The sequence below is a fragment of the Denticeps clupeoides genome, chromosome 1 (assembly GCF_900700375.1).
Source record: "Denticeps clupeoides chromosome 1, fDenClu1.1, whole genome shotgun sequence".
Lineage (NCBI taxonomy): Eukaryota > Metazoa > Chordata > Actinopteri > Clupeiformes > Denticipitidae > Denticeps > Denticeps clupeoides.
The window spans coordinates 7,055,178-7,079,362 of record NC_041707.1 but is presented as its reverse complement, the minus strand read 5'-3'; the positions used below and the strand labels follow the sequence as shown (position 1 = coordinate 7,079,362).

Below are 24,185 nucleotides of genomic sequence, written 5' to 3'. Positions count from 1 at the left end.
AACAGGAAACCATTCTGACGTCCTTGAGACAGACTGAAAAGGACCCTTCATCTAAAACACCACTGGAGAAGTCTGGGGGAAATTTACTTGTGTTGGTGGTGGTGGTGTTTTTTTTCTTCTTTTTTTTTAAATTATTTTTCATGACATTTCATGACTTTTATGACATTTATGTTATTTATTTTGTAAACTGGCCACATACACAAAAATTACAATTCAAAAAAACTGCAAGTAAAATAGCATTTCATAACAAAAAAATTAATTACAAATATTCAAAAAAGGATTGACATGGGGCTGTGGTTAACAAAAAGGACTTTTGCCTCAACCGATTTTAATCCACTTTTATGTAGAACATAACACGAACATCTTTCTAAATTCACAACGGCTTTGTTATTTTCTGATTTATTATCTTGTAGGTGTGTGGTGTCCTCCTGCTCTGTGGTATTACGGTTCTATGCTGTTAGTGCGCTGTTTCTACCAGACTGTCATTCTTATCTCTTCCATTTCCTTATTCTTTTCGCTCCCCCCAGGTCTGACAGCCTGCAGAGATGCTCTCAGTGCAAGATTGCTCGGTACTGTAATGTGCGCTGCCAGGTAAGGACACCCCTTTTTTTTTTTTTTCACAGAATGCCACTGGCAGTGTGATGCCTGTCTCAGAGCCTGTATGATCATAGTATTGAGCTGAAGGACCTAAATTATTATTTTTTTATTAGATCAAATATTCTTACAATGCTACAAAATTGACGCCTGTTCGGATTACAAAAAAAACAAATTTTCATAAAATACAGATTTTTTTTTGGGTTAGGTTAAATGAAGGGTTTCAGGGAGGGTCCAGACACACATATCCAAATTTGTTTAGGTTTGTTCCCAATGCACATGTCTTTGTACATTGTTTGGTCCCTAGATCTCTGTTCTCCTGGGATGTGGTAAATGTCTTGAGCCTCTGCACAGCCTGTTGACTCAACGACTTCCCCTCATCATTCCTGTGCTTCAGTCGAGATGTAGTATCAGCCTTCCAAGCTGCTCGCTGCCTGATAGCACATCAAACTGTGTGTGTGTGTGTGTGTGTATATATATTTTGTTAGTTTCTTTCTGTCGTAGGCATCTTGTGTGTGTGTGTTTACCTTATTCTTATATCGTAGTCCTAATGAAGGATCCCACAATGTTTCAGTTTAACTATGAACATATCTGCGTTTTGTTGATTGTGTGTGTGTGTGTGTGTGTGTGTGAAGGTGAGGGCAGGAGAGAATGAGACACTGATTTGAGGATCAGCAGGGAGGTATGGTAATACTCACATCTGTGGGTGTCCATGTGGAACAGACTGGTGACATGGTTGCTGTTTGGGAGCGCATGACTACTTGAATATATGTGTGTGTGTGCTACTGTGTTGGAGGGTCACAAGATTTCTTGCAAGATTACAAATGACAGGCAGCATCTGTGTTGCGCTGACAACTTGTCACAGGGCTGCACAATTAATCGAATTTTAATCCCGATCACAATTTTGGCTGCCATGATGAAATTAATATGATCGTCAGCGATATTTAAATTTATATTGCCAACCACCAGGGTGCGAACGAAAGCCCAGACGGCCTATAAACACTAGATGTCGAATTTAGCCTCCTAGCATGCGGTAATCCTGTCGTCATATTTGGTCGTGGTTCCAAACTCATTCAACCATGCATCTCTGACTGTACGAGCGAAAATGCCGGACATTTGTGCCGTGTGTGGAACCGGCAACCTTTCAATTGTGTGTCCGCTTCCTTACCTGCTATGCCAGGTGAGGAAGCCTTGTTCACTTGGGGCAGTGGTGGCCTAGCAATTAAGGAAGCGCCCCCAAATTCAGAGGTGCCACTGAACAAAGCACCGTCCCCGCACACTGCTCCCCGGGCGCCTGTCATGGTTGCCCACTGCTCACCAAGGTTGATGGTTAAAAGCAGAGGACACATTCCGTTGTGTCACCATGTGCTGTGCTGCAGTGTATCACAATGACAATCACTTCACTTTCACTTTCTGTTTGTTTAAAATAGAAATAATACATGCTTAATCGTGATTAATTGTGATTACAATATTGATTAAAAAAAAAAAACGTGATTATCATTTTGGCCATAATCATGCAGCCCTAATTTGTCAGCACATCTAGTACAAATGACAGGCAATCAAAATATATTGAATTATTGATTTGTTATTTTATCAAAATATTTACTTATATAAAATACTATTTACAGATTATGACGTGCCATTTGCAGGTGTTTGCATGTGTGTTTATTTACACCAGGAGTACGGTGTGTGATGACACACTTTGGTGGAGCTCTCATTGGACATGGTGTGGAGTCGTGATTTCTCCACTCCCCCTCTGCCACAGTTGAGTGGCCGCTGCCTCCAGCGTGCTATGTGTCTTGACCTTGCCATTCAGACAGCACCCCCTCTTAATCTGACCAGGCGTCAAATCTCAGATGGACATGTGAGGACACAGGTTGCTGTAATGCATTACAGCACTACTTTTCTGTCTTTTTTTTTTTTTATATAGTTCTGCAAATGTCCAATAGCATCCATGTGATATGGGCATGTTTTTCTCATTAGATTACAATAAGTAGGCATAAATAAAACCTTATTGTAACCTTATAAAACCAGTATTCATTATTGTATTAGAAAGCACCTCTAGCTGGAGCTGAATGATTATGTTTTGTGCAAAAAGAGGTTTGAGTTGGTTTACTTATTATACAAGACCTGTAGATATTTGTATTGCCCCCTTTTGCTCTCCAAAGGTCCACAATACATTAAATGGAGGGCAAGCTACATCCATCTTTAGCTTGATCAGACTGTGTTTTTCTATAAAACGTTACTGCTGTGTGTGTATTCTGACCTCTTTATCTTGAAAGTAAACACTACGCTGATAGCGGAAATGATTTAAAACAGCATGGAAATGATGGGCATTCTCAGTGGATACTCCGTTACAGCTGTTCTTTAGGCGTTTTGTCTGTATTTTGTCCTCAATTTAATTGACTCATCCAAAGTGTGCTTGAAAGCGGTTCTTGGCTGCTTTGGAGCTGTTCTCTCATGCGTTATTTCATCCAGAAACAGGCATGGCTGGAGCACAAGAGAGAATGCAAATACTTCAAGAGTCTCCAGCCACGGGTCCCTCCTGACTCCGTCCGTCTAGCTGCTAGAATCATTTTCACGTTGGTAAGTTGCTCTGAAGATCTTGGAAGAATATCAAGTGTTTGTAGCTGCTAGCAGACAAACTGTGTCATCTCAGCATACATTTAAAGCAACAAAGACGGTTCCATTTACGAATCTTTCCTCCTTCTCTTCCTCCTCTGGCAGCTTGGTGGTTCCCATGGTGGAGCGCAGGACCTGTACTCAATAATGCAGCACGAGTCACGTAAGTCCCAGGTCACCGTGTCAAGAGAGATATGTGTGAATGAGCAAGTTGCCCTGAAACTACACATGGTATTTTATCAAGAATCAATATAAAAAAATTCCACTATACATATATACCTATACATACTAAAGTCTATAAACATGCTTCCATAACCTAAAGTCCTCAAGGATCAAGTGGCACTGCTTCTTCATGGTGTTTTTCTACTTTTTCCTCATCTTCTAACCTTTGAAGCCAGTTAGAATCATTATTGATCCAGTGGCACCCATACAATTTATTTGCATTAACATTTACTAATATTGAAGACACCAAATAATTAAAATTGTGGTTCTGATTCCTGAGGTTTTATGGGGTTAAACTTGTTCTGGATTTGACTTTAATGTTAACCCAGCTTGGCCCAGTTTATTTGCTGACTGGCCCAGTTTGAGTGTTGAAATTCAAGTTTAATGAGAAGTGGGTTTGTGCTTTTTTTTTTTTTTTTTTTTGTTATCGATCATGCATCTTGTCATTTTGTAAAATGTTTTTTTTTTTTTTTTTAAATCACTCGACATAATTATAGGGGCTCTTTGAAAAGCTGCCCCTTCTTTTTATTTAAATGACTTACCTTTAAAAATACATCAAACATATTTTGAACACAGCAGCCTTGGCACAAAACCTGATACTTCACCATTAGAGTGGCTGTTGAAATGCCAGTTGCCATTAAGACTACTGTTCTTCCACTTCAATGCAATTTCACATGGAAGAGAAGCATCTTTTAATCTAAGGGCCTGTTTGTAATCATCCATGGCTACATTCAGCACATCCTCGTTTCTTTTCACTTCATTGTTTCTCAGTCACGTTTCTCATGGTTTTCAAATGTACCTATATGTGGAAGAAGGAATACTGCACCCAGGTTTGTGTTTATAAACACTGGTTTCTGGACCAACAGAATGAATAGGGGAGTAACAGTTCATGCTCTGTTTTAATAAAATTGTTGGTGATGTATACAGCAGTAAAATTAATATTAAGAGGGTTTCTTTGGTACATTTCCTGTCCATAAATGCAGGTGCTTGTTTAATTTAATTTCACACTCTATAATCTCTACATTAATCAATTATTGGCCTTCAGATTGAATGATTGCATGTTAACACGTTTCCCTTATTACCTCAGTAACCAAAAGTGAATGTGATTGATTTTGTCATTGTCATACACAGCATAGACACACAGATACATAGATACACAGCACATTTTGTCCTCTGCGTTTAAACCATCACCTTTTGTGAATAACAATTCTGACTCTCTCACATTTCAAACTCTCTACACTCACTATCTAAGAGTATGTGCACACAGCGTGTGCCGGATACACCTATTTAGAGGAAAGACAGTTCAGTGTACTGTGGGACTTGCTTACTGGAAGTGAACCGATGCCGACTCATAAGGACAAGTCACACCCTCCTCTCATCAAACTTCCTCCAATGTGCTGCACTTTGGGTAGTAAACAAATGGCCACAGCGTTCTGGACCATATTTCTCTTTAAACGGAACAAGACGCTGTCAAGCAGGCTGCTCTTGAATGTAGGGAGAGGGAAACACTGATTTATATCTGCCTGCAGCAAGAGGAGATTGATGTGACAGATGAAGTTAGGATATGAAGACAAAGATTCTTTGTTTATTGAATTTGCATGTTGGGCCAGAGGAAGATTGTGTGTGTTTCAGTTCTTATGTACTTACTCTTCTGTCGATCAGCATTTTTATTGTTTAGATGCAGTGTAACTTAATGAAAATATGTTGTTTCTCCTCTCTGATACATCGTCTTAGTTATATAACACTTGCCTTTTTATTCGTATACAGGAATCCAAGTTATAAAATAACTGCTGACTTAGCAATAGGACCAACAGCTTGATCATAGACAAACCTTTTTTTTTGTATTGCAGGTTAGGCTCATCAGAAACTTGAGCCTTTTGAAATAAAGAAACTTTAATCTTTCATGATGTAGATGTTGATAGGTAACAGAACACTATTTTGTTACCTATCACACAGCTTACTTTATCAGACTGTTTTGGCCAGACTGTTAAATGACGTATTCTTGTAAGAACAGTCTAAAAATGGATAATGATTTTTATCAACTCAATTGTCTCTGTCTGACTAGAGGTCTGGTTTGTTCATATTAGTTTTTAAAGTAAATGTTGAATAAACCATTCCTCATTATCAGTGCATTGGCAGAGATTTAAAAGCATTTTTTACTCCCTACGTTCAACCAGTCATGTTGTTTATAGGCATTACATGGTAGGTTGTGTGGTAAATTTCTCTATATGGTTCGCAGGTTAAAAAACACTCATTACCTGAGTAAATCAGAACTGTTATTCAGTGAAATCTGCTTAAAAAAAAGTCATGATTATAGTGATCACCACATAAATGGATTAAAACCTGGAGAGGTGGAATCTGCCCTATACACAATTTGCTTAAATTTAATCTGGAATTCCATGATGGTTCCAACATTTATAGTATTCGGGATATTTTCATTAAAAGTCATTTTTTTAAAAAACTAACAATGTTGCCCTTGTTATGTCAGGGAGTTTGAGGTGTTATGTGGTAAATTGGATGTTTCGCAATACGATGTGCAGGTTAATTAGAAAGCACTCCCACCGCCTCACTCACCTAGCGGAGGTTAATGGCGTTCTGTGCCCTGTGTTCTGCAGACTTGGAGGACATGAGCAAGGAGAAAACTGAAGGCCTGGCCCAGCTCGCCTCCATCCTGCAGCTGTGTGTGGCAGAGGAGGCACGTGATTGGTCCCTGCTGCCACCTGGCCTGGACCCCATCGGCCTCATCGCGCGGGTAGGCCTCATCCCGCCATCCATCCATCCATGCTGAGGGTGATGGGGTGTCTCCTCTGGTCAGTGGGGGTGTCAGAATGAATCTAGGCGCGGTGACTTGTTCGTGTCCCTCAGAGCTCTTGTCCGCGGGCCGAAGCTCCTTAAGCACACACTTGTTTTTCTCTTCCCCCCGTAACTGTCTCCTGACTGTCCCTAGAGGTCAACCAAGGTCGCCAGACCAGCCAGCTGTGCTCCTGATTCTGATTTTTCTATTTGTTGCATGCAGTTATTGGTTTACTGCAGTCTCTGTTCACGTGAAAACAGCTGCTCGCCATTCGCTTGTATACTTTCTCATTTTTCTCCTTTGTAATCATCACCGTCACGAAAGCATACGAGCGTTCGGAACCCGAAGGCACATGTTTATCGCCCCATTCTTCCCATGGCGTAGGTGATCGTGCCCGTGTGAATCGTTTATTTACAGATGTACCCGTCAGATGGTTTGTTAGGATCCCATCGCACCGTGGTTTCTGTTCGTTCATTACTGACCGTCATGCCACTCTTAAGCGGAGGTGTAATTGCTTGCACATTGCCTGAGCTCAGAAATAAATATGTTGCCGTTCTGGGCGCAGCGTGTAAACACCGCGGGGTCTGCACATCTGGGCTGTGCTGCATAAACAACTGTTGCGTGTGAGCAGTGCCACCTGTTACACATAATAAAACAGGGTCCTTAGCCATCTCCCTGGCACGACTTTAATTCCATAACTCATTTAAATAGCTCCGCTCTGGTTGTGGGGACTGGCTGGAAGTGGACGAAAGCACATGCCAGAGAGTTCTGTTTCAAGTACCAGATTCCTGAAGCTGTCGCAATAATAGCGATCACACAGTTACATGGAATGAAAACCTGGAGACAGAATCTGACATAAACAAAAAATGTCTTGAATCAAACACTCATACTGTCAGGAGTTCTGTGGCGGTATAATAAACATAGTGCCTGTGTAGTGTTTGCTAATGGCACATCAGCCCCGTCTTTAGGATTTACAGATGTTTTTCTAGGTATTTCTGTCTCAGAGAGGAGTTGGTGAACTCTGATTGGTGAACTGGTGCATCTGACATTGCACCTCCCGCATATAGTGTTCATTTGGAGTCTTAAATATGACAACATTTGAAAGGAGAAACTATGAAATTTTCTCTTTATGACGTAGACTCATCAGAGGTTATAACAAACTTAAACATCAGCAAATTGCTGTCTTAAATTACTTTATTCATGTAATGCATTTGCAAATGTTAGTGAGATGCTGATCTGCCTCAGAAATAAAGGCAGTGTAAAAAATATCATTATGTTCATCCGTAAGGTGGACACCAGCTTCCATTGTCCTCTCTGTGTCCATTAACACTAGAATAAAAACTTATATGCTCCAGTGCAACAAATCTCAGAATTAGTCCACATTCAGGCCTTTTGGCATCCCAGTAGTTTTCGAGGCTTGTGGAAGCTCTATGGAAGGCTTTTGGTTTAAAACTTTGTGTTTTATAGTCTGGACACACAAAAGGCTGAGTTTAATTAGACGTGTATTCAGTGGACCGGGTGTCTGTGGCAACAGCTGTGAATAGCTCAGATTTTCATTTTCTTTCTCTTCTTCCAAAATCAGAATAAAAAAAATTGCCCAATTTCTTTGATATGTCAATCCGATGCGTTAAATCTCACGAAAATATCACCATTGCCTCTCTGAATTAAAGCTTGTCTACAATAAAGAGTGGAATTGCTTTAACATTGGTGATCTGAAAGTGAAGTGATTGTCATTGTGAAACACTGCAGCACAGCAAAATCTGTCCTCTGCATTTTTACCCATCACCCCTGGTGGGAACATTTACAGCATTTATCAGACGCCCTCATCCAGAGCGACTTACAATCAGTATTTACAGGGACAGTCTCCCTGGAGCAACTTAAGGTTAAGTGTCTTGCTCAGGGACACAATGGTAGTAAGAGGGATTTGAACCCAGGTCTTCTGGTTCACAGGCGAGTGTCTTACCCACTAGGCTACTACACTGCTCTCCATGACACCCGGAGAGCAGTGTGTGGGGACGGTGATTTGCTCACTGGCACCTCGGAATTTGAACCGGCAACTAGGCCACAACTGGCTATAGAGAAGACAGCTGGTGCCACTACAGGCATGGCGGCACTTCAGGCAAGAGTTTCAAGATTGTACAGCCTGCCCTGATTGCAGTTGAGCAGCATCGTCTCGCATTACCTCCTTCAGGGTTATGTTAGGATGAGACTTCTGTCTCGGGCTATGAGATGCTGAGCATGACTCTATTCATGACTCTAGACTGGAGTCAAGGGTCATTAGCGGCCTAACACGTAACGTTGGAGGTTTGAAATGCAAATGCAGCCTTTGGGTTCCTGAGTGACTCATTTAACACTTTTATGTGGGGGCCGGGGTTAGAGTATCATTGTAATCACGCATTTATAGTTATCCATTCATCAAGGTTAAGGAAACAGACCCGTAATTGGAGGGTTGTCGGTTTAAAAGCCAAAGCACCAAGGTGCCACTGAGCAAAATACCATCCCCACACACAGGCCAAGACACACATACATGCAGAAACCACATTTCACTATGTGCATGGTGTGCTGTGCTGTGGTGTGTCTTATGTGACAACCAATCACTTTCAAGTTGTTTCCTTTTATCTTTATTTTATGTTAGCACTCATGATTTCTGACAGATCCAGCATGGATTACTAGTTAGGATATCTGTTAAGACTGAGCAGAAGATGAGATGGAGTGAGTCATGGCACACCTCAATGCGGCATGGGGAGTCTGAAGTGGTCTTCGTTGTGCAATTATTTCCTCTCCAACTCACAGCGCTCCTCTCGCTGTGGCTTAAGTCATCCAGGCCTCGGGGCCGTGCATCAGGAGTAGATTAGGCCTGACCCAGATAGCACCGCAGCGGTTGCTGGCTTGTATCATTAAGATACACTCCTACACGCTCTCTCAGATCGGCAAACGAAAGGAGACTAAAAATTCCTTCTTCACGGGGTCTCCGATTCCAATCATGTCTGTTCTCCGTTGTTGTCCCTGGCTGGTGGAACAACCTACCCTCCTCCACACGACTAGCCGAGACTATCACCACTTTTAAGAAGAAGGTGAAAACCCTCTTATTCCAAAAATATTACAGACAAATTTAACACATACACATGCATACACATTTAACAAACAAATACAAAATGTATAAATACATTATAATTTTTCTTAGTCTAGCACCCAACACTCTCCGAGCATGTTCTTCAATGACAAGTCTAAGCCTTATCAGGGCTCTTAGTTTGTATACTTGATATTCTATAGAAATCGAACGAGAATTGCTGGTGTCTTCCCATTGTAAGTCGCTTTGGATAAAAGCGTCTGCCAAATAAAGTAAAGTAAAGATTAAGGCAGCTGTGAGAACAACGTAGGGATACACAAAATTGGATCAGAATGCATTGTTCTAATGTAGAGATTAATTGAATTTCCTTTTAGCTAGTAGCACCATTGGATGGATGAACGAATGTGTGGTACCTAACAACAACCTTTATTTCTTATATAGCCCATAATCACATACAGTATGTCTCAATGGGCTTTGACAGGCCCTACAGTTGACACCCTTTGCACACAAGGAAAAAAACTCCAGGAAAGAGAAAAAAGAAAGGACGAAACCTTGGGAACGAGTTATACAGAGAGGGACCTCTTTCCATGGTAGAGTGAGCCTGCAATTGGTGTCAGTGCAAGGTTTGTGCAGGGTTGTTGGCAGAGTAGGTTTTAGTCCAGTGTCATGGTGTACATTGCATGTCCATTACAATGCTACTGGTCCATTTGAATATCCCTGAAGCTTTAGTTGTTACCGTGGTGGTGGTGGTGGTTGTGGTGACCCTATGGTACATTTCATTCTGAGTCGACTCATCAGCAGTTCATTGCTAGGGACTAGGATCCCTCTGGCGGTCTCTTCTTATGTGCTGAGTTCTAGCAGTTTGGTTCCAGTTCCATGGAGAGATTCCAACTGATTTCACTCGAATTGATAAAAGTCTGAAATCAGTACTTTAATTGAAAAACTGTCTGTTCAACATGATTGTTAAATTCTTTTGGTTCAGGATGGACACCATGGTTGGCCGCTTGCTTTGCTGCTGTTTATTTTAATAAAAGCAATAAAACACTTTCTGTATTCAAGACCCCAAGTTTTATTGGTTATGAGATTATTTTAAATCTATTTCACTCTTATCCGAATTCTATTTTGTAATTTTGAATTTAAGCAATAAATATGCATTGGAATGTTAAGAAATGTATGTTTTTATATTCAGACTTGTACATTTAATTGTATATATATTACTCAATTCATGTAGAAATAATCAAGAATCAAACCAAATAAAATTTAATCGCTAGATTAATCGTTTAAAAAATAATAGTTTTGTACAGCTCTAGTTCATAGTTGATGTTGTTTCGTGTTTAATGGAGAGTGTGTTTAATGAGGACATTTGTCCTAAACTGCTCTTTGGCTCAGCATGGTACAGAACATTATGTTGAACTTTCTGTTGGACTGTCTGGTATGGCAGTCTGTTGTGTTGGTTTCTGTCTGCTAACCGTCTGTCTGCATAATCTTCTTACCAACGTCCAGATCTGGGTTCATCGAGGAAAAGTGCTTGACTCCTCTGTCTCGTACAGAGACGTGGTGTATTAGAGTAAAATGCATAACGTCATTTCAGGATGCTCTGCTTTACTGCGTTTCATTTATTTCCCTTTTTCTTGGAGAGAGGGCAAGAATTAGTTCTGTTCTCTTTGTAAAGGCGATTCTAACCAACCACAGCTGAGTTCTTGTAAAGCACCTCTAGGTTTATTCTAAGACCTCTTCGTCTGTCAAAATGCGAGGTATTAAATCTCTTTCTCACTCCCTCGTCAGCTCGTCCTGCTCCACCTTTCCTCTGTGTGTCTGCTGTCTAGCACTGTTGGTGGCCAGGAATATGGGCTTTTGCCAAACCAATTTCTGCCCATCAGAAGAGAGGGTCTCTCGAGTGGGTGGTACCGTCTGTCTGCATGATCATTCTGTCACTCACTGCTCTTTTTTTTTTTTTTTTTTTCCCCCCAATGTCTGCCCGCTTTCCCCGGCCCTCGCACAGCAAATTCCCTTATTATGGAGACAAGCAGCCTGGCCCTGAATGCAATGTTGACCTTGCCTCCTAATGAATTCCCACGACTGTTTGTGAGGGCTGCTTGACACTTGTAGGAACCTCCTTGACAATTAGCATTACAAGGGAGCTAAATGGACACTGTGCTCTCTCTGCAAATGACTGGATTAGGTAGAGGAAATATTCATGTGCGGCATCTCCTCTGCACATTAAACGCAGCGAGGTTTTAAAAAGTCCTTTCTTTGGGAAATTTCATCCTGCCCTGTGCATAATGGGCTGTGTTTCTTCAGGGACAGGGAGGAATGATTTCGGGCGTAATGCTATTTATTTATTCGTATAAGGTAAGAATTATCCAGGAGCAGATCTGGAGAAGACATGGAGACGCCAATTAGAGCATGGGGGTCGCAGAATGGGAGGTTTGATTAAAACACCGATCCGGAGGGACTTCCATTCACATTCCTCAGCAGCTGTAATTAGGAAGGTGGTATCCAGGGCTTTCACAGGGTCTCACACAGTGCCGGGTGCTCATGACACAATGTGCATTGCAACGTAGAAAGTTGCATTGTTATGCATAGTAACACATGTGTATATGTTAGTAGTTTATCATGTTTCTTAAATGCATAAATTCAAAACCAAAGCCTTTATAACATCCTTGTTTTTTTATTATATAATGACAGCTAATCTTCTAAGATTAAAAATCAATTTATAAAAGTAAATTATTTAAGAAACCATGGAAAACACCACTGACTTCATGTCACTTGAATGCTATATTATTATAAGTTAAAATAATCTTTTCTTTATTAGTCCCACCCATTAACTCGATTATTATCGACTATTAACATAATATTAATTATATTACTATTAACATTTCCAAAATATTCATATGAACAAATGGAAACTATCTAGAAGGTATCATATATCCTCACATCTCAGTGTTGATGCTGGATGATATTCTGTTTCAGGGCTTCCTTCTCAGCTGCACGCTGCACGCTGGCTGGATGTTTGAGAGGAAAATTGCCTCATGAACCTTAATTCAATCAGACAGTTTTATGAACTCTTTTCATTACCAGTGTTGTATTTCCCCCAGTAACTGTAAAAAATATAAACAGCAGAACTCTACTTTTGAGCCAGTTGATTTGTGACACTCGATGAAGCAAAGGACCCATAGCAAAATGGTGGTAATAATAATAATAAATGTATGGGTACAGAAAAGTGATCATCTATTGTTCATTTAAAGTCTATTGTATTTTTATGCATGTTCCTCCTGTGGCCATATTTAACTTTAGCTGGTGAGATTTTCTGTGGCATTTGTGCCCTGTCACAGCCTCTGCAATTTGGCTGATTCCCTTGTGACACAGATATTATTTTTAGTTTTAATGCTCTCGCTTTTATTTTGTCTCCCATGGCAACTCATTTTCTCGTGCCTGATGCTCAGACCCTGAGCATTTGGTAAATGGCCCATTGATAAACTGGCAAACTGAGGTCCATCTGCAAGTGACAGATTACTCAGGGTGTCCCATATTGATTTAAAATGGGCACATTGTCTGGGAACATCTCTCCCTCGCTCATCCTCTCAGAGGGAGTCGGCAGGATAAACATGAAATAAGCCATCATTCTATAAAAATAAATGTTAGCGGTGGTGTTCAGCAGACAATATGTGTATAAGGACACTAAATGCCCAGTGTTCTGTTGGGAAAACAGGAAGTAGTTCCATGAAATGTGAATGATTAGCACTGTATTGAAATACGTGTATATAAACACTAAACTATGCTAAACTTTAATACTGTATAAGCTCATGCTTATAAGTGGTGCTGTTCACTTGCACTGTACTATTTTCTGCACATCTGAGAAGATGCATTTTATTGTCTATGTTGTTGTACAGTAAGTGGATGTTAACCTTGCGATCAAAAGTCACCAAAAGCAATGCACCAGAGATGGCACCAGGACAGCACAGATGGTGCATTGTATATTGTTCTGTCACCCGTCTAACTGGGCAGTCTTATGGGCAGTCACCAGTGCCCCAGGTTTAGGCCTGGGGCAGTTGAAAGGTCATGAGGTCATGTTAATGTGTTCCGTCAGCCTGCCCTGGCTCGCTGCAGACCCTGTGTTCTGAGCGGATGGCAGATATAGAATCGCCCTGTCATCTCCCTGTCCATCGTCTCCTTGTGGTTTCAGGAACCAGTGGTGACCTTTGTGACCTTGCATTCATTCTTGTACGTATATTTTTTTTTCTCTCCTTGCTTTGGCCACGAGCAGCCGCCTGCTGCTTTATCTGGGAATCCCATTATTGGAAAAGAGACCTGACACTTGATGAAAGCCTTGGGTGAGTGTCTTCTCAATTGGATGAAGGGAATTGCATTGCGTCTTGCCATCGCCATTCACCAAGCAATATCCCTAGACGCTGCTAGGTAGCAAACTCATATCCTGTTATTAGGCCTACTGGTGCTACTTCTCTTTTTCTAGACGTCTCCCTCAGTACGGAGTACCTCTGATGGATTGTACATTAGTAGAGCAGCTCTGTTTTGTTCATACCCAGCAGTGCCAAAATTCGGCTCTGCGGGAGTATGACATGTTCCATGAGCAGTTCCTGTTCTCTGGGAAAAGATTTTGATTTTGGGACAAACACTGTGGTGTCATGGCCATTCTGTTCCATACCAGAGACCTTTAAGACAATGAATATGGTCAATGGCAGTATGCATCATAAATATGAAATGGCATGGAAATATCAGGCCTTTATCCAAAATAAGTAAATGCCATTGACTGTACGATGTCGATGTGTGTGTGTAGAATTCCACATGCACAAACACACCTATAATAACCTATAATAAATATGTACCATGAGTATTTTAAATGTGAATCTACCTTTCCTAAGCCTAAACTAAACTTAATGCTTTCATTACTATAAATGTTTAATTATATGTTTTAATTACTATAAATGTTATTAAAATGTTGAAATATTTTCATGAGAATCTGAGGACATAAGGTCTGTTTAAGTTATAAATACAAAACATTAGTGTATAGAAATGCACACACACAAACACACACTACAACTCATTGACATGAACACACACACACACACACACACACACACACACACACGTCACTACTCCCAAGGGGTGTCTATTATATATATTTCATGACACCAACAGGGGGCAGTGTGTTCTAAGACATTACTAGGCTTTTGTCCACGTCACACCACTAAATGAATTTTACCGCACACATATATCATAATGAATGAGTCGGACTGGGGGTTGTGTTGGAGGGGATGGAGTTGGAGGTATTGTGCATGTAATTGTGAATTACACATTTGAGCTGTCTGTTTTATCCCCCTAACCCCGACTGGGCAGCTGTGGAGCGTCTCTATTGGATGGTGTTTTTCTCCCAGTGCAGGTCCGCTGCAGAGGTTGTGCACAGGCAGGCATACACAGTACCTATTGCCTGTGTGTGTGTGTGTGTGTGTGTGTGTGTGTGTGTGTGTGTGTGTGTGTGTGTGCGCACAATAGGCATGTGGGATTGTACCGTGCATGTTTGGTTGCACTTTTTAGAAAATGTCTTGCATTTAGTTCTCCTGGAGAAACACTAGAGGGTTAATTGTCTTGCTCAGGGACACAATTATAATAAGTGGGATTGCAACCTGTAGTTCAGCTGGTTGATGTTTGAATTTGCTAGCTGTTTATTTGTAGATATGTGCATGGATTATGTGCGTGCACGTGGTAACAACTTTGTATAAAAGTCAGTACACACTCGCTGAGCTGCAGATGTTCTGTGGGCTGGCGCTGTGGTGAGAGGGCGAGGCAGTAAAATGGCCCATTAAGATTCTGAGTGCAGTCTGTAAGAAGCAGCGTGAAGAGCAGAAGAGCCCTGCACGCTGTGCCTCAGGTAAACGTGCGCTGGCTGTCAGAGCAGCCCCGCCCCATCACGATTAAAAATACTCATCATTTATTAATAGTGCTGTCTGCAGATGCTGCCACAATGCGGTATCTGGCCGCGATAGTGAGCTCTACACATCTTTCATACTAAGAAGCTTCATTGTAAACTACACAATGCTATTTAAATAAAACCTCATGCGGCATGCATGTTTCCTCCATGCATTTCATGCATTGTTCCTCCAATTGTTTGTATGCATAGAACATTCATGTAGACAACACATCTCCCTGTGGTTTCCATCTTCTATGCAATATTTTTTTATTCTAATTCAAATAATTTATGTCTGACCTAAACAAAATGTTGGCACATCATGTTTTTAGTTTAATGCTCTATAATTTTAATGTTCTATATTTTAATGGGTTCCTATCATTATTTTCCTTTCATAATCTGTTGTAGGATAACTGATCTGCTGGTTACTAACATTTCTCTTTCTTATTGTTATATTTTCTGTGTTATTTATAGATTTGGTTGGGTTGGGTTTTGCTTGACATAATGTAGTAAGCAGTCACAGTTTGGCTGTGATGTGTCCCCATTACCTGCTGCCACACCACCATGTCGGGCTGCTGGATCACCGCACCACCACTGCAGATGCCACCATTTTTCATTTGTGCGCCGACCGGCTTGTTACCCTGCAATACAAACGGCGGCAGCGCTGTCTGCAACAATAAAAGTCCCCCACCCCCTTGCAGAGAGAGTGTGTGAGCTTTATCTGGTTAGAAATGTAGACTGGTAGGAATATATTGACCAAATCATTCAGGCTATTTTTGCTTTTGCCTTCTGGCTGCAGATTCTGGCCACAGGGGACCCGTTATCAGAAGGTTCCCAGTTCGAATCCCGATTCGCCAAGGTGCCACTGAGCAAAGCACCGTCCCCACACACTGCTTCCCGGGCACCTGTCATGGCTGCCCACTGCTTACCAAGGGTGATGGTTAAATGCAGAGGACACATTTCGTTGTGTCACCGTGCGCTGTGCAGCAGTGTTTCAGAATGACAATCACTTCACTTTCATCTTTCATTCATGTTGATTCAAGACACTTGTGCAAGGGTCACATTAAGATGCTATAGTCATGACTAGAGGTGTGAACCTTCACTGGTCTCCTGATTCGATTGGATTATGATTATCATTGCCTCTAATACCAATGCATACCATAATTATTTTACATTGTCACATGATGTTTTCAAATTCAAGAGTTATGGTCTTGTTCACCGGTGTGGACGCTTTGATTTGCTGTCGGCGTTCAGTCTGCACTCACCAGACACCACAGATGGCAGAAAAGGGCCTGGTTCAGACATCTGTTCAGACCAGTAACAAAGCCGCTTTCAGTCCACCGCACCTGCCTCAGGGCTCAGTGCAAAAATAGGCGTGGTTTTCAAAACTCCCGGTTACATGATAATGTTGTGTTCTCTCAGATATCTGGACACTCAGAGACTAATAAGATCAGCTTTTTTTTTTCTTTTTTCGATTCCCTCTTTTGATTCGATTGGTCATGCTTAAATGTGTCACGTCGCGCAAAGGTCAGAGTTCAACAAATTTCAGCTTTGACCATTGTACATAACATTTACAGCATTTATCAGACACCCTTATCTAGAATGACTTACAATTGGTAGTTACAGGGACAGTCCCCCCCAGAGCAATTGAGGGTTAAGTGTCACTATCGGCAGTACTTTTTGTCGCCGCTAGAAAATCACCAAGCAACATCGTTATGATATAATCCCATTATGTTATGCACTGCATCAGTGCTGAATCATCCTGTATTTAGTATTCTGTATCTAGTATTTGGTGTCATATTAGAAGGCACCACTAGATGGATTGTGAGTGTACGTGATTGTGACAGTGAGTGTGTATACATTTTATATACCCCCATGTTGTGTCTCTAAACATAAAGGAAACTGGTGACTGATCCAGGGTCATGTGGTTCAGTGTCTGAGGTCAATGTAATGCACTGATGTTTTTTTGGTTATTTTAATGTTGGACATGCTGCCCAGTGTTTATTGATTACCTCATGTATGTCTGTTTGTTAGGATGTCAGCTAAAAGCCAAACTGAAACCCTGACCTGAATGTGTGTGATAAATGTGGTAGTCAGCATTTGAGAAATCTAAATGGATGTTGGACCAAAGGGACACCACTTACCTCCAGCGCAAAACCTGGTCCTGAAACCTGCGGCCATAGCGTCCTCTGTCCTCCTTAACTCCACCAGTTCACGTAGGGGGAATCCCCACAAACAAAAGTAAATCAAAAAGGTAAATCCATCCAGACGGCACAAACTAACTGGGAGGAAAAAGTTACATCCAGAGGCCAAACTGGGGAAGATCCACAACCAATGCTTCACCATAAACCAGCCAGCCCCATTAGTTTCCAGCATTTTTTATTGCCCAGCTTGCAGACCTGAAGACCTGGAAGCAAGCTGGTGCCCCCTTGTGGATGGGATGTGATTATGAGCTAATAATGCAGAGCACTTCATCTAGCACTACATTTTCTTCTATCTCACTCTTCATTCTGTCTCACCGGGGCCATGGTGGCCCAGCGGTTAAGGAAGCGGTCCAGTAATCAGAAGGTTGCCTGTTCGAATCCCGAACCTCCAAGGTGCCACTGAGCAAAGCTCCGTCCCCACACACTGCTCCCCGGTCATGGCTGCCCACTGCTCACTAAGGGTGATGGTTAAAAGCAGAGGACACATTTCATTGTGCCACCATGTGCTGTGCTGTGTATCACAATGACAATCACTTCACTTTCAGTTACTCATAGTCCACGCACACATGAAGTTTTATTGCTGCTGATCGCTGCGGTGAACTTCTGCTTTCAGCCTGGAACACAAGCCATCTTTGTTATACTTCCTTCTAAGTGCCTAAATTTGTGTCACATCTGTCGCACTGCACCTCCAGCCAGAGAGGCAGCGATGTTCAGGCTGTCACAGTGATGTCACTTTCAACTAGATTCCCAATCATTTTACCCCCAGCATCTGTCCATCGGGAGACGTAAATGGACACAGAGATGATCAAGGAAGCCATTTAGTTTTTTTCTTTATTTGTAATGTCTTGTATTAAACCCGCAGCCTTGCATTACCTCCTGGGTGCGTTGTTCAATGACGATGTCCCAGAATCCTTCAGCATTATTTAGCAGGTTTACTCATTGGGATGATTCCTGTTTATATGTTACGCAGTTTGCTGTTACATAGGTGTAAAAAATGCATCTTGCTTCACCATCCCCCTAACACCACACTTTTACAGTTACACACTGATGCAGTGTATGCCCAGTTCCATTATTACTCCCCCCCATCCCCCAGTGTGTGTTTGGCTGCACAGTCGCATTTCCTCTCGATGGCAGAGCCCAGCTCACTTCCAACATCCAGCGGTAATAAGATAATTACTGATTTATAGTTGCCTTGGTTTGTTTATGAGGAAGCTGCACTCAGGGCTGGGGGAGTTGAGAATTTTTTGGCAGCGACTGTGGTGTGTAATTCATTATTTTATTCTCTACCAACAGGATAGTATATTCTCAGATATTCATTGTGTATCAAATGTACAGGAACTAACTTACAAATCTGTCTCGTCTACTCATAATATAGAATATGGGGTGGGGTTATGTATTTATTTTAAGTATGATCAGCAGGTATTTCCTATTTTGTATTTGTATGTGAAAACCAGTACCTCAATAGAAGAAGAGAGAGAGAGAGAGAGAGAGAGAGAGAGAGAGAGAGAGAGAGAGATAGCAGTGCTAGGCTCTGATGGTAAGATTTTGTACAGTAATCAAGACCATTGTTGTTTTATTACTTTCAAAGGAGCAATCCTGCAAATCATATAGCAACAGCAGTTACCATTACATCAGGGACATTACATGTTCCACTGCCCTGCTGTTCTATTATTATTTTTATTCCCTCTTTATGGATCAGAACATACCCACACAGTAAGCCCTTCATATAAGACTCAGCGCTAGAAGGGATTGGACTGAGTCTCAATATACTGTTTTCACACATTGCAAACAATGACACAGTGCACAATTCTGTCATTTCCTACTCTATTTTGCATCCCCTCTTTTGTATTTTAGTGAATGTGTCTTTGTTGTTGTACCACTCTGTCCCTTTGCCATCTGTAATTGTGCAATTTCCTTCAGGATCAGTAATGGTTGTATCTGTCTCTGAAAGGAAAAGTGGTGGCGGAATTGAATTGTGCTCTGCTTTCACAGTGAAATTCTAAGTCATATAAAACCAGGGTTCTTAAACTCACAGCCCTCAAGTTCCAGGTAGGAGCCTTCCTCTACCTCTGAGTTGGGTATGAAGCCTGCATGGACAGGCAGAGTCAGGAAGTACCCGGGGGAACAGAAAACAAGGCCTGGACTTGGCCATCACAGAGAATCCTGCAATATTGGAATTACCATGTTACACCACTATTAATCAGTTTTCGGTTAACTGTTTCATTACTACATGAGCGTTTTTGTAGTTTTTTGTAGTTTCATTTTCATGGGTATGGATATTGATCTTATTGTAGAAATCACTTGACTCTGCAATAGCTATCTAAGTAACATTTGTGCTCATGTTGTGAAGTTTGTTCTGGTAGCCGTGGCCATTTGTCTCCAAAGGGCACGGGTGTGAGAGGGTCAGCTCATCCCTCAGCATGTTGAGATAAATTGGCTCAAGTTCAGCATAGAAAGGCCTGACTTTAAGTGCTGATGCAGCAGATGGGAGGAGCTATTGACACTGTCCTTGAGAAAAGTCACCCGGGGATCCTATTTTTACCCCCACCCCCTCGACCCCCAACACCTTTTCACTGCACACGGCAATCACCGTGTCATAAGTAATAGAAATTTTATGGTTTCCTGAGCAAATCATGAATAGTGAAGGATGGGCCCAATCAGATGAATTAAATTATGTGAGACAAAATGTGAGGTAAAAAAAATTGTTCATTACCCTGCCACCATTTCTCGCTGTCGAAAGAAAAGGGCAAGATCGTGCTGCAGAAAACTATAATTGTGTGTGTTATGGCTACTGAAGTAATTGGTACCATAAAAAACAGATTCTGGAGGTTCTCTCGAGGTAACGTCTGAAATGTGATTTTGATTGATTGTATTTTTAGTGTATATTTAGAATGAATTCTGGCTATAATCATGTAAGATGAGTCTTGGGTCTAATATGTATATTTTTAATTTTACTTATGAAGCTATGTGTGTAGCTTTGTTTCTCACCCTTACCTGGCTCTGATTCTGAGTTTTATTACCCCAAAACCAGGACCGGATGGCACAGCAAGGCCATTATGGCAGCCAGGTTTACTGCAGGGTAAACCTCACTGGGCCCATCTAACCTAATACTTTTAATTTGGACAATTACCCGACAAATCACCAGAGAACCTTTTTAGGTTATCGTCTGAGGAATTGTATTTTCCACTACGTCATGTTGGGGTCATTAGCAGGCTGCAAACCCTGACCAATGGTTAACCTTTTCCTGATTTTTCAAAACATTTAGTGATTTATGATTAATGTATTTTATATGTTGTACGTGCAGGATATTGTTACAGACAACTGTCATTGTTGCATGTGGACATTCCTAATCCATACCTTGCAAACAAACAAACAAACAAACAAACAAATAAATAGATAAAATAAAATAGTGCAGCACAGTGCACACAGCAAAATGTGTCCTCTGCATTTAGCCCATCTTAGTGAGCAGTGGGCAGTCATGAAAGGTGCCCGGGGTGCAGTGTGTGGGGACGGTACCTTGCTCAGTGGTACATTGGTGGTTCTGGATTTGAACCGGCAACCTTCCGTTTATGGCTCCAATGCCCAGACCATTTAGCATCTGTACTTTTGGGAAAGTTCCTCCAGAGATCCTGTCTGACTTTGGACCAAGCAACTGCTCCAGTATACAATATACCTTATATTATACAGAGGTCAGCGACTTGTATCAACATATTGAGCATAGAACCTGAGCATGCAGCACACTTCATTAACTTTTATGTGTGTGTTTATTTATTTATTTTAACTATTTCTTTTTCAGTAAATTAAATCAGATGTTTCACTATCCCTCTTCCTGGAGGATCCCTGGCTGGTTCTTTTTATTCCAGCGTTTAGTTCCTGACACATGCATTATGAGTTAATGGATGGTCACCTAATCCTTATTAAGCAACGGTTGGAAGGAAATTATTCAGTCAAGGAGTGGAACCCCTGTCTGAAACGATACTCTAATTACGTTTTCCCTCTCCTGTGCATGCTTTGTGGTGTGACAGTTTAACTGGCCTTTTCTCATCTGACATCTTGTTATGGGGGTTAGGAATGGGATGTACAAGGCTCAGCTCTGATGAAGACACACTGGGAAAAATAGGTCGCTTGTTGCACAGGTCAGGGTGCTCGGGCAAATAAACTGGAAATGCCGAGACACGCAGAGCATACATGACAGCATGCAGATACCATTTACCTCTCTGCTTTATGGTCCTGGATGTTGCTTTTTCCACAGTGCAATTTACTTGCTGCGTGAGATGCAGCCATTTAATTGCGTGCATTTTGTGACATTAAACTCAGTTAACACCCGCCACAGAAGGCGCCGTGTAAAAGCAGCGTTTATCTTGTAGTGCCATGGGGCCTGGGCATTGGCAGGCTTCTTTGTTATCCGTCTTCATGGCACATTTTCTGCATTAATCTTCCCGTCTTAACAGGCAGCATAAAGTCGGGTCTGAAGTCATAAATGGTCATGCAGTCAGTAAAATGCACTTCAGGCACTAAAATGGCCTTAAAGCGATTATTTTCATTAATTATTTACAGACCTTTCTAGGTCTTATTTTACCTAATTATGAGCCTGGAATATAGTGTAGAATTGCCATTATATGTAAGGACATTAAGCATTTGAGTTTGACATCTGAGAGTATATGAGAATTAATTTGAAAAATATAAAAAAATGAAATGTTCAGGGCTTTTTGCTCTAATGGGAATATTTTATCAAATTACAATGTGCATATATTGTCTTTTTTGGTGCACTGAAATAGGAAAAATGTTTCTAGGGTCAGTGGGAACAAGGGTGTCGGAGAAGAAGATGCTGATGGTGCTGTGAGTAAACCAGGGGAGCCAAGATAGTGCAAAAAGGTGTTGTTAATGGCTACCAAATACTTGGGTCTAACAGAGACCAACCTATGGGTGAAGTGTACGTGCACGTACTACCCTTTTCCCACACACTGATTTCACACAGGTAGTGGAATGCTGGGGTGTTCACCAGCCCACACACACCAGAAACTACTAGGGTGCAACTAACATGTATAATGATGACACTTTTAATCGTGCGATTAAAAGAAAAGTGGTTCTTGGAACAAACGCATGTTAGGAACACAACGTATTTCCGTGAAGGGCAGGGCCTGCCTTGGCCATGTTCCAGATCTCCCTGTAAATTTGAAATCACTCATGCTGCAGTCAAACAGAAAGAGTGGTGGTGGTGGTAGTAGTAGCCTAGTGGGTAACACACTCGCCTATGAACCAGAAGACCCAGGTTCAAATACCACTTACTACCATTGTGTCCCTGAGCAAGACACTTAACCCTAAGTTGCTCCAGGGGTTACTGTCCCTGTAACTACCGATTGTAAGTCGCTCTGGGTAGGGGCATCTGATAAATGCTGTAAATGTAAATGTAAGAGGTGAGTAGCCTGGACCGGTCAGATAGACAGAGTGGATGTAAACACTGATTACAGCTTTAATTAAGCCTTAAAAGTTAGACCCGAACTCGACAAGTACAGCTTTTTAAAAGCCAGAACCTGACATTATTGTATCAGCGGATGTCGGACAACATGAATGTAATTACATGCTTTGTGTTTTTCCCACACCTCAGATTTTGCTCTCATAATCTGCAGAAGCTAACCTTAATTTTATCGCCTCAGCTTTCAATTTAGTGCTAATCGAAACACATCACGAGTAAAATGCTGAGTGAAATGCTGAAAAAGCACAATGTATAAAACACATTACATGCAGTGATAAATGTACTGGCCAAGACTTTTTTTTATTAGAAATTAGCAAGATGTCCCCAATAAAGGCGTGGTCCTCCAGGTGGTGACCATAGACCACTTCTCAGTTCCTATGCTTTCTGGCAGATGTTTTGGTCACTTTTGAATGCTGGCGGTGCTTCCACTCTAGTGGTAGCATGAGACGGAGTATACAACCCACACAAGTGGCTCAGGTAGTGCAGCTCAACCAGGATGGCGTGTCTGTCAGTATAGTGTCCAAAGCATGGAGGTGCTACCAGGAGACAGGCAAGTACATCAGGAGATTGTGTGATCTTGTCAACTATGTAAATCTCATCTAGACTCTTCTCCGTCTTGGCCCCTCGGTGGTGGAATGAACTTCCCCTCGAGGTCAGAACAGCTCAGTCAATGAGCACCTTCAAACGACAGCTCAAGACCTCCCTCTTTAAAGAATTTTTAGATTAAATTGTAATTTTCTTGTTGTCGAACTTTGTGTACAGAATCTACAACAGAGTGAATAAAATAGATGTATTCATAGTTGGGGTCCTAGTGAACCGGAATTGATCTCTTCATCGATGGTAACTTGAAAGCACGTTGTAAGTCGCTCTGGATAAGGGCGTCTGCCAAATGCCGTAAATGTAAACTATGTAAAGAACAAAGTATTTATATTTCATTAATTCAGATCTAGGATGTCTTTTTTGTGTAAAACTCAAATAATAATGATTAAAAAGTGAGAGATGCGCTAGAAGATCTTGGGGTGGGTCTCGCTGTAATGAATGTAATGAACCAATGAATGGTCTCCTACAAGCAAAAGTCTACAGATGGATAACAATAATTTATTGCAGCTCAGAGAACAATACAAACATTGTTTCATGAAAATAAGGAAATTCTGCAATAAACAGTTCAGGTAAATCAATATTTGATCAATGTTCTTTGCTACGGTAACACAATTACTTGCAGCTGAGATTAACAGTGGTTTTGTTTCCTCTGGTTTGCACAGTACTGTACCTACCAG

General features: G+C 41.4%; 1 protein-coding gene across 1 annotated transcript in view; it reads left to right on the top strand.

Moving 5' to 3' along the window:
- The window catches only part of smyd3 (SET and MYND domain containing 3), a 136,884-nt gene that overhangs the window by 16,474 nt on the left and 96,225 nt on the right, over positions 1 to 24,185 (top strand). Inside the window, exons 2-5 of the mRNA XM_028967921.1 lie at positions 528 to 591; positions 3,073 to 3,180; positions 3,322 to 3,379; positions 6,054 to 6,190. Coding sequence (XP_028823754.1) covers positions 528 to 591; positions 3,073 to 3,180; positions 3,322 to 3,379; positions 6,054 to 6,190 — 367 coding nt within the window. The remainder of the gene's footprint in view (positions 1 to 527; positions 592 to 3,072; positions 3,181 to 3,321; positions 3,380 to 6,053; positions 6,191 to 24,185) is intronic.